Source organism: Giraffa tippelskirchi, chromosome 3, assembly GCF_054371585.1.
Source record: "Giraffa tippelskirchi isolate mGirTip1 chromosome 3, T2T-mGirTip1v1.2.pri, whole genome shotgun sequence".
In the NCBI taxonomy this organism is placed as follows: domain Eukaryota; kingdom Metazoa; phylum Chordata; class Mammalia; order Artiodactyla; family Giraffidae; genus Giraffa; species Giraffa tippelskirchi.
The window spans coordinates 35,321,122-35,335,175 of record NC_137277.1 but is presented as its reverse complement, the minus strand read 5'-3'; the positions used below and the strand labels follow the sequence as shown (position 1 = coordinate 35,335,175).

Genomic DNA, 14,054 nt, shown 5'->3' with positions numbered 1-14,054 from the left:
CAAAACCGAGGGCTACGACGGGACCTCTGAAAGTCTCGCGAGAGCGGCAAATTACCACGCCGCCGCCGGCTCTCTGGGGAATGTTGGCCCGGGTTGGCAATACTTGTGCAGATCGCGACCGGATGCGGAGAATAGAGCCGCCGGCCTCCCCGCGTGGAGACGAGTTGTCTGCACAGCCTGAGAGTGTGTTGTGGCGCGGCCCCGCATTGCCGAGTTTGCCCACAGAGCACTGGCGAGCGGAAACTCGGACACTCGCTCCTCCCCTAATCCCCACGCCGGGAGCGGCCTGGCCCCCCGACACCTGCTGCTTTGCATGGGATGACCCTCCGGACACCACTGTCACCACCACGCCGGCCTTAGGGCGTCAACATGCCCGAGGCCTGGACTGTCTTTTCTTCCGTCCTCCGCATCCGTGTAGCTTCTCCCTGACCTAGGCCGAACTTGGAGAGGTGGATGCCCCTTTATTGTCCCGGAGCCCCTGGTTGTTGGCGGACCGTATACTTGAACTTTCCTTGATTCTGGTTCCCCCCACCCAGCTCGCTCAGATTAGTGAGGGATTTGCAGAGTACAGAAAAGAGCCCCTCTCCTGAACTAGGGTGTGGATGAGAGGCGTGTTGCGGGAAGGAAGTGGACATAGGGGACCAGAAAAGGGAGTGGAGGAAGAGAATGAAACCCCGCGTCCCTGGGAGGCAAGAGTCTAGGGCGGAAGTTCAGACTCTACAACGATTTCCTTATCTCTTACAGGTGTGGCCAGCTATAGTCTCTGCCCAGCTATAGTCCAAGCATCTCTCACGATTGCGACCTCACGGACCTTCGGACCTTAAAGGTGATTCCTGCAGAACGGAAAGTTCTCGCCGGAGTTCATGGCTAACAGTCAAGTCACAACCTCCAGGGCCCCCCCTACCCCCTTACCAGATCATCTCCCAAGAATAATAATGGATAATCCATAATAAGAATAGAAAAGAGTTTTATTCGAGCCACACTAAGGAGTAGCCTAGAAGCTCCTTTCCCAGATTACTCTGAGAAACTGCCCCAGCGAAGCATCGTTTTCAGTGCAATTTTGCATCTTGTAAGAACAAAGAACTTTATACAAGTCAAGGTTACATTTCTTCATTTTTTTTTTCTTTTTTAAGGACCAGACGATTAATACACAGTAGGTCAGCATGGCCTTGGCACCTGGAAAGTATCTCTTATCATCACATCGAAGGTGGCCCAGGAAGAGGGGCATTTAATCTTTATTTTTAACATGGGCATTTTTTACTTCTGGTCAGTGTACCGTTTCCTTTAAATAATTAAAGCAGATGTACAACGTGTGTTTGATAGACCACAAACAGGCTATTTTAGTTAGGATAAAATTCAAGTTGTGTAATGTTTAAGCCAGAATGACTTTCCTATATCTCAATATGTGAACAGTTCTTTTATTACTACTCTCCATCTCAGTGCCTCTTAGACAGGTCTAAACTACAAGCCCAAGAGGCATTTTTTTATTTCTTCATTCATTCATTCAACAAATAAGTCCCAGGCACTGTGCTGGGCTCATATTCTTGAGGAAAAAGGCAGAAGTCTCTACCTTCCTGGGGTCAGAGAGATTGACAACAAACACGTCAACAAATAATAAATCTGCACGGTAAAAGTTGTAATAAATAAAAAATTTTAAAGGGAAATAGTAGAACAATATGATCAAGGAAATTTTCTTTGAAAATAGATCATTTGTTCTTTTTTTTTTTTAAAGTTTATAAAGCTTTATTAAACATTTCAAAGATCATTTGTTCTTAAAACTTCGTTTTAGGAAATGTGGTAAAAAAAAAATGCTTTTCTCTCTTGCAGGTCCCCAATGTACTAAATGGATTTCCTTTTTCTAAACCAGTGTGTGAAGAATTTCAGATGTCAAAGAGATAGTCAAAAGATGTTTCCTGAAGTTCATGAAAGACAAAGAGATAAAACAAGAATGGATAAACAACAAGGTCTTGCTGTATAGCACAGGAAACTATATTCAATGTCATATGATAAGTCATAATGGAAAAGATATATATTCTTTATATCTGAATCACATTGCTTTACAGTAGAAATTAACATTGTCAAACAACTACACTTAAATAAAATACTGTTTTTTAAAATGCTGTGACAAATTTGAAATTTAATGTGTGATCCTAATGGATCCTGGATCAGAAAAATAAAATTTATTATAAAGGACACTAGTGGAAAAATTGGCAAAATTTGAATAAGGTCTCTAGCCAAGATAATAGAGTCAATAATATCGAAGTGAAAGAGGTGGAGTGAAGTGGAAGAGATCTAGACAGTCTTAGAAGATAAAGTCTAAAAATGGGACTGTGTGTGGGTGAAAAGGAAGGGGTCAAGGATGACTGTTAGATTTTGGGATCCAGCAGCCTGAAGTCTGGGGCATTCTGCGCATAACAGCCTTCCTTCCTGGGGACCTATAGATAGTAAGAACCGGAAGATACAGTTCACTTTGTGAATTGGTAAACAGCATGCATTAAGGCCTGTCACCTTCCATGTCCTTGGTTCAGAGAAGCCTGCTCCACACTCGGAGAAGGCAATGGCATCCCACTCCAGTACTCTTGCGTGGAGAATCCCATGGATGGAGGAGCCTGGTGGGCTGCAGTCCATGGGGTCGCTAGGAGTCAGAGACCACTGAGCGACTTCACTTTCACTTTTCACTTTCATGCATTGGAGAAGGAAATGGAAACCCACTCCAGTGTTCTTGCCTGGAGAATCCCAGGGACGGCGGAGCCTGGTGGGCTGCTGTCTATGGGGTCGCACAGAGTCGGACACGACTGAAGCAACTTAGCAGCAGCAGCAGCTCCACACTCACCAAAGAGAGTTTTGGAGTCACCTTGTGGCCACAATTGGTATTGCCAGTGACCAAGGGTCCTTCGGCCGCTAGACCCAGGGCTGGAACTCACATGTTCCAACATTTGAACTGGCTATAAAATAATTTAGAAAAGCGTTTTTTAAGTCAGAAATATTCAAACATATTGTACGTAAAAATATTTTTCATTCAAAAGGTAATGACCCCTTTTGAAGCCTACCATTCTGTTTCAGCAATTACCAACACATGGCCAACCTTGTTTCAGCTATATTCTGCCTCCCAGTCCCACTGGATTATTTTGAAGCAAATCTCAGACATTACCAAATAGTTCTGTCCAGGCGGAGGAAATTTCCACCCCCCTGTCTTGGGTTCTTTTAGCTGATCTAATAATTAAATTGACATAAGATAGATTGATAGGAGGAAAAAAAATCCAATTTAATTCACACACAGGGAAATCTCACAGAAAAAGGACCACCGAAGAGACCAAAGGAGGCTCTTTATATGTCATTTTTCAACACAGAAATATTGTTTGTGAAGAATTAACAAAGGGGCTTGTGCTTGGGGTAGCAAACTAAAGAAGTAGCAAAGTTTGTTATGCAGCTATCTTAGCCTTGAATTCCCTCACTCTGATGATAAAGCAAAATTTATATTTAAAGGCAGGACAAGAAAAACTAAACATAAAATTCTCTGTGTTTGTTTGGGCCTCGTCCCTCCCTCCCTAACCTGCAGTGTGCATATGCGTTGCATATTAACCAGATGGGAGAGACTGCTCAACTATACAGATCAATTTTTTCCCCTTTCTTCTAATGTTAGCAGGGTAACTTTTTGTCGTTGTTGTCACTTCTTAAAACTTAAAAGAATAGCATTCTTTCCCAACTCTGTAGAGGGTCGGGAGTCATGGTGACTTGTTCACTTTGTAAATGCTTACTTGGACTATATAGCTTGGTAAACCTTATGTAAATTATCAGTATGGCATTTTGATGTAGGATCCTTTGTCTTGAAAATGTATATGACTAGTGCCTTGGGCTTTTAACAAGCAGCACACCATATTTGTTGTCTCTCTTTTTCTGGTGTTTAATCTGAGCATCGGGTTCAGGAGTAGGCAGACTGAAGCAACCATTGTAACGTTTCCCATCAGTTTTTCACACCAGGTGAGCACTTTTAACTAGAAGACAGTGGGTTCAAGTCCCAACCCAAGGGTTCAAGTCCCAGTCAGTTTTGGCTGGGTTCAAATCCCATCTGAGTTGTGCAGTTTCAATCAGTTCAGTTCAGTTCAGTCGCTCAGTCGTGTCCAACTCTTTGCGACCCCGTGAATGCCAGGCCTCCCTGTCCATCACCAACTCCCAGAGTCCACCCAAACCCATGTCCATCGAGTTGGTGATGCCATCCAACCATCTCATCCTCTGTCGTCCCCTTCTCCTCCTGCCCTCAATCTTTCCCAGCATCAGGGTCTTTTCAAATGAGTCAGCTCTTCGCATCAGGTGGCCAAAGTATTGGAGTTTCAGCTTCAACATCAGTCCTTCCAATGAATATTCAGGACTGATCTGCTTTAGGATGGACTGGTTGGATCTCCTTGGAGTTCAAGGGACTCTCAAGGGGACTCTCAAGAGTCTTCTCCAACACCACAGTTCAAAAGCATCAATTCTTCGGCGCTCAGCTTTCTTTATAGCCCAACTCTCACATCCATACATGACCACTGGAAAAACCATAGCCTTGACTAGATGGACCTTTGTTGGCAAAGTAATGTCTCTGTTTTTCAATATGCTGTCTTGGTTGGTCATAACTTTCCTTCCAAGGAGTAAGCGTCTTTTAATTTCATGGCTGCAATCATCATCTGCAGTGATTTTGGACCCCAGAAAAATAAAGTCAGCTACTGTTTCCACTGTTTCCCAGTCTATTTGCCATGAAGTGATGGGACCGGATGCCATGATCTTAGTTTTATGAAAGTTGAGCTTTAAGCCAACTTTTTCACTCTCTTCTTTCACTTTCATCAAGAGGCTTTTTAGTTCTTCTTCACTTTCTGCCACAAGGGTGGTGTCATCTGCATATCTGAGGTTATTGCTATTTCTCCTGGCAACCTTGATTCCAGCTTGTGCTTCATCCAGCCCAGCGTTTCTCATGATGTACTCTGCATATAAGTTAAATAAGCAGGGTGACAATATACAGCCTTGACGTACTCCTTTTCCTATTTGGAACCAGCCTGTTGTTCCATGTCCAGTTCTAACTGTTGCTTCCTGACCTGCATACAGATTTCTCAAGAGGCAGGTCAGGTGGTCTGGTATTCCCATCTCTTTCAGAATTTTCCAGTTTATTGTGATCCACACAGTCAAAGGCTTTGGCATAGTCAATAAAGCAGAAATAGATGTTTTTCTGGAACTCTCTTGCTTTTTCGATGATCCAGCGGATATTGGCAATTTGATCTCTGGCTCCTCTGCCTTTTCTAAAACCAGCTTGAACATCTGGAAGTTCACGGTTCACGTATTGCTGAAGTCTGGCTTGGAGAATTTTAAGCATTACTTTATTAGCATGTGAGATGAGTGCAATTGTGCAGTAGTTTGAACATTCTTTGGCATTGCCCTTCTTTGGGGTTGGAATGAAAACTGACCTTTTCCAGTCCTGTGGCCACTGCTGAGTTTTCCAAACTTGCTGGCATATTGAGTGCAGAACTTTCACAGCATCATCTTTTAGGAATTGAAATAGCTCAACTGGAATTCCATCACCTCCACTAGCTCTGTTCGTAGTGAGGCTTCCTAAGGCCCATTTTACTTCACATTCCAGGATGTTTGGCTCTAGGTGAGTGATCACACCATCGTGATTATCTGGGTTGTGAAGATCTTTTTTGTACAGTTCTTCTGTGTATTCTTGCCACCTCTTCTTAACATCTTCTGCTTCTGTTAGGTCAATGTCCATCAATGTCCTTTATTGAGCCCTTCTTTGCATGAAATGTTCCCTTGGTATCTCTAATTTTCTTGAAGAGATCTCTAGTCTTTCCCATTCTATTGTTTTCCTTTATTTCTTTGCATTGATCGAGGAGGAAGGCTTTCTTATCTCTCCTTGCTCTTCTTTGGAACTCTGCATTCAAATGGGTATATCTTTCTTTTTCTCCTTTGTTTTTCGCTTACCTTTTTTTCACAGCTATTTGTAAGGCCTCCTCAGACAGCCATTTTGCTTTGTTGCATTTCTTTTTCTTGGGGATGGTCTTGATTCCTGTCTCCTGTACAATGTCACAAACCTCCATCCATAGTTCATCAGGCACTCTATCAGATCTAGTCCCTTAAATCTATTTCTCACTTCCACTGTCTAGTCATAAAGGATTTGATTTAGGTCATACCTGAATGGTCTAGTGGTTTTCTCCACTTCCTTCAATTTCAGTCTGAATTTAGCAATAAGGAGTTCATGATCTGAGCCGCAGTCAGCTCCCGGTCTTGTTTTTGCTGACTGTATAGAGCTTCTCCATCTTTGGCTCCAAAGAATATAATCAATTTAATTTCGGTGTTGACCATCTGATGATGTTCACGTGTAGAGTCTTCTCTTGTGTTGTTGGAAGAGGGTGTTTGCTATGACCAGTGCGTTCTCTTGGCAGAACTCTATTAGCCTTTGCCCTGCTTCATTCTGTACTCCAAGGCCAAATTTGCTTGTTACTCCAGGTGTTTCTTGACTTCCTACTTTTGCATTCCAGTCCCCTATAATGAAAATGCGGCATTGATTTTAAGCCACAGCATGACGGAATCATGTTAGCATTTTAAAAGATGATTCTCTTTGACTATTCTGGAGACAGAGACATTAGGGAGGAGTCTACTACAGTCATCCATCGAGATGGCAGTGGGAATAGGCAATGAAGGCTAACAGGAGAATTATGAAGGAAATGAAACTGAGTGAACTTGGTGACTAGAAATGGGAAGCAAGGAAAGGGGAAGAGTCAAGATGAATCCCAAGCCTCAGCTTGGCCTCTAACGGGGAGTGCAGAAGACTGGGAAGGAAATGAGACAAGAGGGAAGGGGACAGGGCACAACCTTTAAAAGAATGACACAGCCACTGAGAACTGGATAAGAGAGAAAAATGGTTAGAACCATTCAGGCCCAAGATGGCAGAAGATTCAACTTCCAGTAGACCTTAAACCTTATTACACACCCATCCTGTATATTAACATGTTAAAGGACACATCCAGAGGCACCATGACACTTCTGAGGCAGACCATAAAAGGCCAAAAAGGGGGGCAGTGGCCCAATTTCTGGAAATCCTCACCCCTTCCCTAAGTAGTTGGAATAATCCTCCCAATTGTTACCCTCTGAAATTACTCAGCCCATAAAAACTAACCACCTTATATTTCCCAGTGCTCTTTCAGAGATGGCCCACACTTTTTATGGAGTGTGTTCAGTTCAGTCGCTCAGTTGTGTCCGACTCTTTGCAGCACACCAGGCCCTGGAGCCTACACATACTCATGTCATGTCTCTCTCAATAGATCTACTTCTTACCTATCTCGTTGCCTCTCCCTGAATTCCTATGCGGAAACATAAAGAACTTCAGCTTCATAAGTCCTGACAGGAGGTGTACAGTTTCAGCTGGGAGATTGTGGGTTTGAGTCTCACCTGAGGTGTGACTAGGTTTGAGTCCCACCTGAGGTGGGAGGTTTCCGAAGGATGACAGGCTCAAGTGAATGTGTCCATCAGGCACTAGACTGAATCCAGAGGTGGGAGCAGAATTCAGGAGCCCTCGGCACACAAGTGATGGCTGACTCCAGGGAAGGTGTGTAGCATAAAGAGAGAAGACAGATCTCCTAGGAAAAAAGGACAGAAAAAGAGACTGGAGGGAGGGGGATGGTAAGATAGGGGAAAGCCGGCAGACGGCAGTGTCATGACAATCAAGGGGGAAGGCTCTTAAAGGATGTTGCCCAGTCAATTAAGGTCAGGCTTCTCCGCGGGCTTTCACTTGTCTGTAGTCCCTGATAACTTTTGGAAGAGCCATCATGCTGAAAATGCAGGTATATGGCTCCGAAGAGGAGTGAGACATAGCCTGACTTCTTGGGCAGTATTGGCCCCTTGAACTTCTTTCACCCGTCAAGAAGCAAATGAGCAAATGTGTATGTGTGTTTGGGTCGGGGTGGGGGGTTCTTCCAGCTTCTGGTATTCCTCTTTATAAGTTTCCAGCCTGGTCTCACCTGGGGAGCTTTAACAGGTACAGATATTTATGTCAACGGAAATCAAAACAGTGGTTGCCTCTGTGAAGGGCGGGGGGAAGGGGGCGGGGGGAGGGGCGGGGGGAGGGGGCGGGGGGGCGGGGCGGGGATAGACTCGGAAAGGATAAGAATCTTTTGGATGAAGGAGCTGTCTTCTATCTTGAAAGGGCTGTGGGTTGAATACTTCAAAACTCACCAAAATAAACACTTAAGATCTGTGCATTTCATTGTAGATAAGGGATTTCTCAGAACCGTCAAAAGTGACAAAGTTACCAATGCCAAGGTTCTACCCTGGACCTTTAAACCAGAAACTCCAAATTTGGGGCCTGTGAGTGGCTAACTGGAAGGCTCCGCAGGCGGCTGTTAAGTGCAGCCCGGGAGGGGACGCACGGCTGGAAAAGCTAATCTCTGTCCCCAACACGCGCCTCCATCACCTTCGGCCTTGTATTCTCCGTCCTTCCACATGTTTCTGTGCCAGTCCGTCCCCGCTGGGCTGTGAGTTCTGGGTCCCACAGGGAACCAGCTCAGGGCCACCTTATGGTCTGCAGGAGGCCAGCGACCGGGTCGGGGCACCGATGAATTCGGAGCCCACAAAGCCGCTGCCCTGCGGGTGGCGGGCCCTGCTGGTCCCACGAGGCCGGAGGGAGAGGGCAAGCACCACACCGAGGGATTTTAAAAGTTCCAGAAGGCCCTCAGCACCTCGATCGCAGGACTCGGCTGCCTCACCGTCCAGTCGTCATGGGGAGACCTGTCCACCCCCGTGGCCGGCCGACCTCGTGGCGCAACGGTAGCGCGTCTGACTCCAGATCAGAAGGTTGCGTGTTCAAATCACGTCGGGGTCAGCGTTCGCTTTTCTAGAGCTCGGGTAGCTTTTATTTATTCTCCTTATTTGCAACTCTGTTAGGGTCCCATCCCGCAGATTAGAGAAGAAACACTTCGTAGGGGCCGGAAGGGGAGGGTCCCTGGCTCCAAGTTCCGAGCCTTCTGGTCGGGGAAACTCCAAGATCTCGCGATAGTTTTTACTGTAGATCCGGGGACTGCAAATCTGGGCGGATAGCGGGGCTCCGGAGAAGTGACGCACGCCCCGGTAATCTCAACGCCGATTCGGGTGCTAGCGCAGGCTAGAATATCGCTCGGCTGCCAGAGTCGTCCTCGCGGTGCCTGGCGGATCCCTCGGGACACCCTCCCTACGCGACGTAGCTGGGCTCACGTTTCTCCGAGAAGGAAGAATCCAGACCCCAGAGAGGAGATCCTAAGCTGTTCTCTTGTGGACGAGGTGGCCGAGTGGTTAAGGCGATGGACTGCTAATCCATTGTGCTCTGCACGCGTGGGTTCGAATCCCATCCTCGTCGGCCTGCGATTTCTGCGGGTGTCTTTATATTTTATAACCCAAGAATTTTTCGTCTTACGTTCTGTGTGCTAGGATTCAATTTTTGTGTCATCCCTTCAACCTTTCCCGTTTACAGCCGCGGATTTCGCCCTTTCTACCTTGTTTTCCAGTACGACCGAAAATTAGAAAGGTACTCCGGCATTCAGTCACCTAACTTGGAACTGACCTGGCCAGGGAAACGAGGCGGGAAGGTGTGCGCGCGGGGCGCCGTGGCTTAGTTGGTTAAAGCGCCTGTCTAGTAAACAGGAGATCCTGGGTTCGAATCCCAGCGGTGCCTCCCGAGGCGTTGGTTGCTTTTACACTTCGAGGAAAGAGTCGTAGGTTTCTGGCTTATATATAATTTTCCACATCTCTTCGGGAGTCTACCTGTTGCCATCAGGCGGCCTTTTCTATTTCCGGTTGTGCGCCTAAACGCTAAGTGCATGCTGTCAGTCTTGCGCTCCATGTTGGTTGGCACGGCGACCTGCCAATCAAGCACCTATTTGCATTATCTGTGCTTGCCAGTATTTTGGCTTCGCTTTTACTTCCCGAAATGATAAGTGATTCCGTTTTCATAGTCTGTTCCCTGTTTCCCCAAATAAGCTTACCCGTTTGGGGATTTTCTTACAGATATGACTGATTAGTGATTTGTATTTTACATAGATTCATATTGAGAGTGCTTGCTATCAGGTGGCCGGTTAGCTCAGTTGGTTAGAGCGTGGTGCTAATAACGCCAAGGTCGCGGGTTCGATCCCCGTACGGGCCAGAACAGTAGTCTTCTTTTAAAGAATTTACTGTCAATTTCTTGTTAGGGAAGGTGTGTGGAGCAATATTTCCAATTCCGGAACTCTTCACACCTCGAGGAGAAACGTGTTTAAATTCAGCCCAAAGACCTAGTGTCTTGAGTTAGAGGAGGAAAGTTTAAGGGAACTGGATCTGTATTGTGATCTGTTTCTAAATCTCACCATAACGGGAGCTTCTGGAATTTACTATGTGACTGTAAACGGAAGGCGGCCAGGAATTAGCACAGATTGTCCTAGACCATTCATAGGGCACTGATCAGCAGAGTGTGAGAAATGGGGTCAAGAATGGAGCTAGCAAGTGTTTCCAGTCTTTCTCTAGAGCCCAGATGTCCAGTTTACCCAGTCCCTGCCAGTCCACTTCAGGAATTGAGAAGACAACCCTTCCTCCCTTTTTTCTTCTAGATCTCCTTGCTTCTGATTCTGCTTTTACTATCTCTCAGCCCATACCTGTGTCTTACCTTTCCTCAGATCTGCTGTTTAGGAGCAGGAACCATATCCTTCCACATGTGGCCTGAGACCCCCACCCCACTCCCAGCACCAGCCCCAAGAAAACTCCACGAAAAGACTGACCCTCATTCCCATTACTTTGGTTCATCAATCCCGGTAACCCCACACAGACACAGCCTCAGCCTTAGCAGCAGCAGCACTTTAATTCCACAAAAACTCAGAAAGCCAAAACTGATTAGAACATTCCACAACAGGTGGGCTTCAAAACCAGCAACAATTCTATCTGAACCCTGAGAGCAGAGAGACCCCTCCCAACGCACCTCCTCTACCATGCAATACATTCCTTCGAGCTCCGCCCAGGTTATGACTGGGGAAATGGGATGGTAGAGGGCCAGAGGGCAGAAGCAGGAGGTTATCCATCTGCAAGTATGCGTCCGTGTCTGCATGGTGTGTGGTCAAAGACCACACAAGCTCCCACAGCCCCTGGGACCTGAGATGTGACCACTGGAGATCAGAGTGGCCACAGTAGGGGCTGGGGCCTCCTCTGTTCTCCTTTCTTGATAACATATGACAGTCACATCTCCCAAGCCCAGACCTAAAGCCCCGGGTTTCCAGAGATGGTGCTCTAACTGGGGAAGAGAGTTGGGAGAACAAGGTAGCTGCAGATGGCCAACTGAACAGAAGCAGATCATACCCTCCCACCAGTAGAGCCTTTAGAACTTCCCCATATACACCTGCATAAGGCCCAGCGAATGGTCGCCGGCCTGCTAAACGTATCTGGAAGAACCTCCCATATATAGGCCTCCCTCCTCTCAGCAGGCAGGTCCCAGCAGGGCTCCTTGAAGAGTACTTAAGGATCCTGCTGGTCCCTGGAGTTGCCAGGCCTCTCCTGCCTTCCCAGTCACTTGCACAGGGCCTCCAACACCTCCAAGGTGCGTCGGATATCCCGGACTTGGCGCGCCAGTCCCTGAACCGGTTGCAGAGCCCGCTCCAGTTCTTCACAGCGGGCCAGCAGAGTGTACATGCCCTTGATGCTCATGTCCACAGCTTCACCTAGAGAGTCCACTGCATCGCGGTAGGTCTGGATGCAGCCCACGCTCAGAGCTGTCAGCTCCTGCACCGCACCTCCCAGCCCGCGAAGCAGACGGTCCACCCTGCCGCCCAGCTCCCGACTCAGCCGTTCCAGATCCCGCAGCACGTCGGGGTCGATGGGAGGGATGGCCGGAGTGGGTGTGGGCGCTGAACAGGGCCGCGTAGGGGCAGGGTGCGGGGGTTGAGGGGCGCCGCTCAGACGGATCTTGAGTTGCAGGTTGTTGGCGACAAAGTGGGTGAGGTCACCATGGCGGCTCACCGTGCCTTCGAGCTCCAGGGGGCTGGAGATAGTGGCGCGCCGCCCGCCGCCTGCGCCAGATTCTGCACCCCCTGAAGACGCGGCGCCGCCGCACGCCCCGCTCAACCCGTCCAAGCTGCGGCTGTCCTGAAGGCGGCTGGAGAACGAACGGCCACTCCTGCCGGCTGCCGCCGCCTCATCGTCGTCTTCCTTCTCCTGCTCAACATCCATCCCGCCGCCTACAGGGCTCCCTCGACGGCAGACCCTCTCGGATTCAGGCTTGTCCTCCGGTGGCTCAGGGTCCTTGCGCCGGGAGGACCCGTGCGGGTCGGATTCGGGATCCGGCGCCCCCAGGCGGCTCCCTGCCCCAGAAAGCGTCCCTCCACGGCCCGGCTTGTCTTCTGGAGCTTCCCATTCCGGAGGGTGGACAAAGCTGCAGCTCGAAGTCTTCGGGGACGCCTTGGGGTGGCAGCTCGCGCCCCCAACGTTCTCTGCCTCTTCCTCCTCGGACAGTCGGAGGCCTGAGGGCCGCTCAGAGGGCGTTTGGCCCGGGCCGTCGCCGAAGATCGCAGCTTGCTGTTCCCCCAGAGCTAGCAGGTCCGTCTTGGGCCCAGGCAGCCCCCGGGGCGACTCCATACTGCAGTTGGGGGCAGGAACCGAGGAATTGGTTCGCCCCGGCTCGGGAGGCCTTGGCGGCGCCTTTAAGGGGCGTTTTGGAGGCGCTCCGATTGGCCTCGGGCTGACAATGGTCAGGACGTGAAGAGCACTCTGATTGGTACCGACAACCAGGAAGTCCCAGAAGACGAGCTGTTATTGAGCGACTGAACACACGTGAGAGCCAGCGGGGCGGAGAGAAGGAGGTAACAGCTGCGCTCGTTGCCCCGCCCTTTCGAAAAGTTGAAAAGACAGACCTTAAAGATGAACACCCTGAAAAGCCTGAGTCCTCCAGGGGCGGGGCTAGGCTCTTTCCGCCCACAATTGTTGCTTAGTAACCGCTTCTAGTGGGGAACCAGAATTGGGTTTCCTAAAAGAGGTTCTTGGGATGAAAGTAGAATATCCTGCTTGGGCCGTCGGGATTGAATCGCACCTTAGTTGATCAGGATGGAACCAGAATTTTCATTTGCTCCTCTGTTCTCTTGTCTCCTGCCCCCTCCACCAGGTTTTGCGTGTCTCCTCTTGGAGGATGGTGTGTGATTTTGCCACTAGGTAGAATATTCATTAAGTTAATGGCCCTTAAGGTCAGAGCCCTGGTACCATTCTAATCTCTTCCTTCTCTTCTCACTGTTCCTGCCATAGAGACACTGGTCTTGCCATAGAGGCACTGGTCTTCTCACTGTTCCTGTGAAAAGACAGACATGCTGCCGCCTCAGGGATTTACATTTGCTCTTGCAACTCCCCTCGGCCCCCCATCCCTTTTTTTTAAGGCCGAGTCCACAAAGAAAGTATATTAAAAAGTGAAGACATCACTTGGCCCACAAAGGTCCCTATAATCAAAGCCATGGTTTTTCCAGTAGTAATGCACGGATGTGAGTTGGACCATATAGAAGGCTGAGCGCTGAGGAACTGATGCTTTTGAATTGTGGTGCTGGGGAAGACTCTTTGAGAGTCCCTTGGGCTGCAAGGAGATCAAACCAATCAATCCTAAAGGAAATCAGACCTGAATATTCATTGGAAGGACTGATGCTGAAGCTGAAGCTCCAATACTTTGGCCACCTGATGTAAGACTCTGATGCTGGGGAAGACTGACGGCAAAAAAAGAGGGCAGCAGAGGATGAGACAGTTAGGTAACATCAGGGACTCGATGGACATGAATCTGAGCAAACTCTGGGAGATAGTGGAGGACAGAGGAGCCTGGTGTGCAGCAGTCCATGGTGTTGCAAAGAGTCAGACACGACTTAGCGACTGAACAACTACAAAGAAAAATGCTCACTTTTTTTTCTCCTTCAGGTCCTTTTTCAAATATTATCTTTTCAGTGAGGCCTCCCCTTACAATCTGTTTACAATTGCAACCAATTTTGCAAGCTTCCTGAGTTGAGGATTTTTTTTTTCTTGTTTATTCACCCCTCAGCCTCTAGAACAGCACCTGGGCTGCAGAGAGC

The 14,054-nt window shown here is 48.3% G+C and overlaps 1 protein-coding gene, 2 long non-coding RNA genes and 4 other non-coding genes across 7 annotated transcripts; 5 read left to right on the top strand and 2 right to left on the bottom strand.

Annotated features, from left to right (window-relative positions):
• The first annotated feature begins 37 nt into the window (after positions 1 to 37).
• Positions 38 to 2,122, top strand: LOC145541616 (uncharacterized). Its single transcript, XR_014079155.1, has 3 exons — positions 38 to 449; positions 745 to 826; positions 1,828 to 2,122. It is a non-coding gene; the product is annotated as an uncharacterized LOC145541616 (long non-coding RNA).
• Positions 2,123 to 3,240: 1,118 nt separating this feature from the next.
• Positions 3,241 to 8,953, bottom strand: LOC145541615 (uncharacterized). The gene is made up of 2 exons (XR_014079154.1): positions 8,203 to 8,953; positions 3,241 to 6,513 (listed from the first exon to the last, which is right to left on the bottom strand). It is a non-coding gene; the product is annotated as an uncharacterized LOC145541615 (long non-coding RNA).
• Positions 8,777 to 8,848, top strand: TRNAW-CCA (transfer RNA tryptophan (anticodon CCA)). The gene has a single exon. It is a non-coding gene; the product is annotated as a tRNA-Trp (tRNA).
• Positions 8,954 to 9,276: 323 nt separating the features above from the next.
• Positions 9,277 to 9,358, top strand: TRNAS-GCU (transfer RNA serine (anticodon GCU)). Its single transcript has one exon. It is a non-coding gene; the product is annotated as a tRNA-Ser (tRNA).
• Positions 9,359 to 9,599: 241 nt separating this feature from the next.
• TRNAT-AGU (transfer RNA threonine (anticodon AGU)) lies at positions 9,600 to 9,673 on the top strand. Its single transcript has one exon. It is a non-coding gene; the product is annotated as a tRNA-Thr (tRNA).
• A 394-nt stretch (positions 9,674 to 10,067) lies between these two features.
• TRNAI-AAU (transfer RNA isoleucine (anticodon AAU)) lies at positions 10,068 to 10,141 on the top strand. Its single transcript has one exon. It is a non-coding gene; the product is annotated as a tRNA-Ile (tRNA).
• A 668-nt stretch (positions 10,142 to 10,809) lies between these two features.
• Positions 10,810 to 12,631, bottom strand: BORCS6 (BLOC-1 related complex subunit 6). Its single transcript, XM_081578450.1, has one exon. The coding sequence runs from the start codon at positions 12,589 to 12,591 to the stop codon at positions 11,527 to 11,529; it is 1,065 nt and encodes a 354-aa protein (XP_081434576.1). The 5' UTR covers positions 12,592 to 12,631; the 3' UTR covers positions 10,810 to 11,526.
• Positions 12,632 to 14,054: the final 1,423 nt, after the last annotated feature.

What these genes read in the sequence shown, in the direction of transcription:
- BORCS6 (XM_081578450.1), bottom strand. Translation starts at nt 12,591, where the DNA reads ATGGAGTCGCCCCGGGGGCTGCCTGGGCCCAAGACGGACCTGCTAGCT.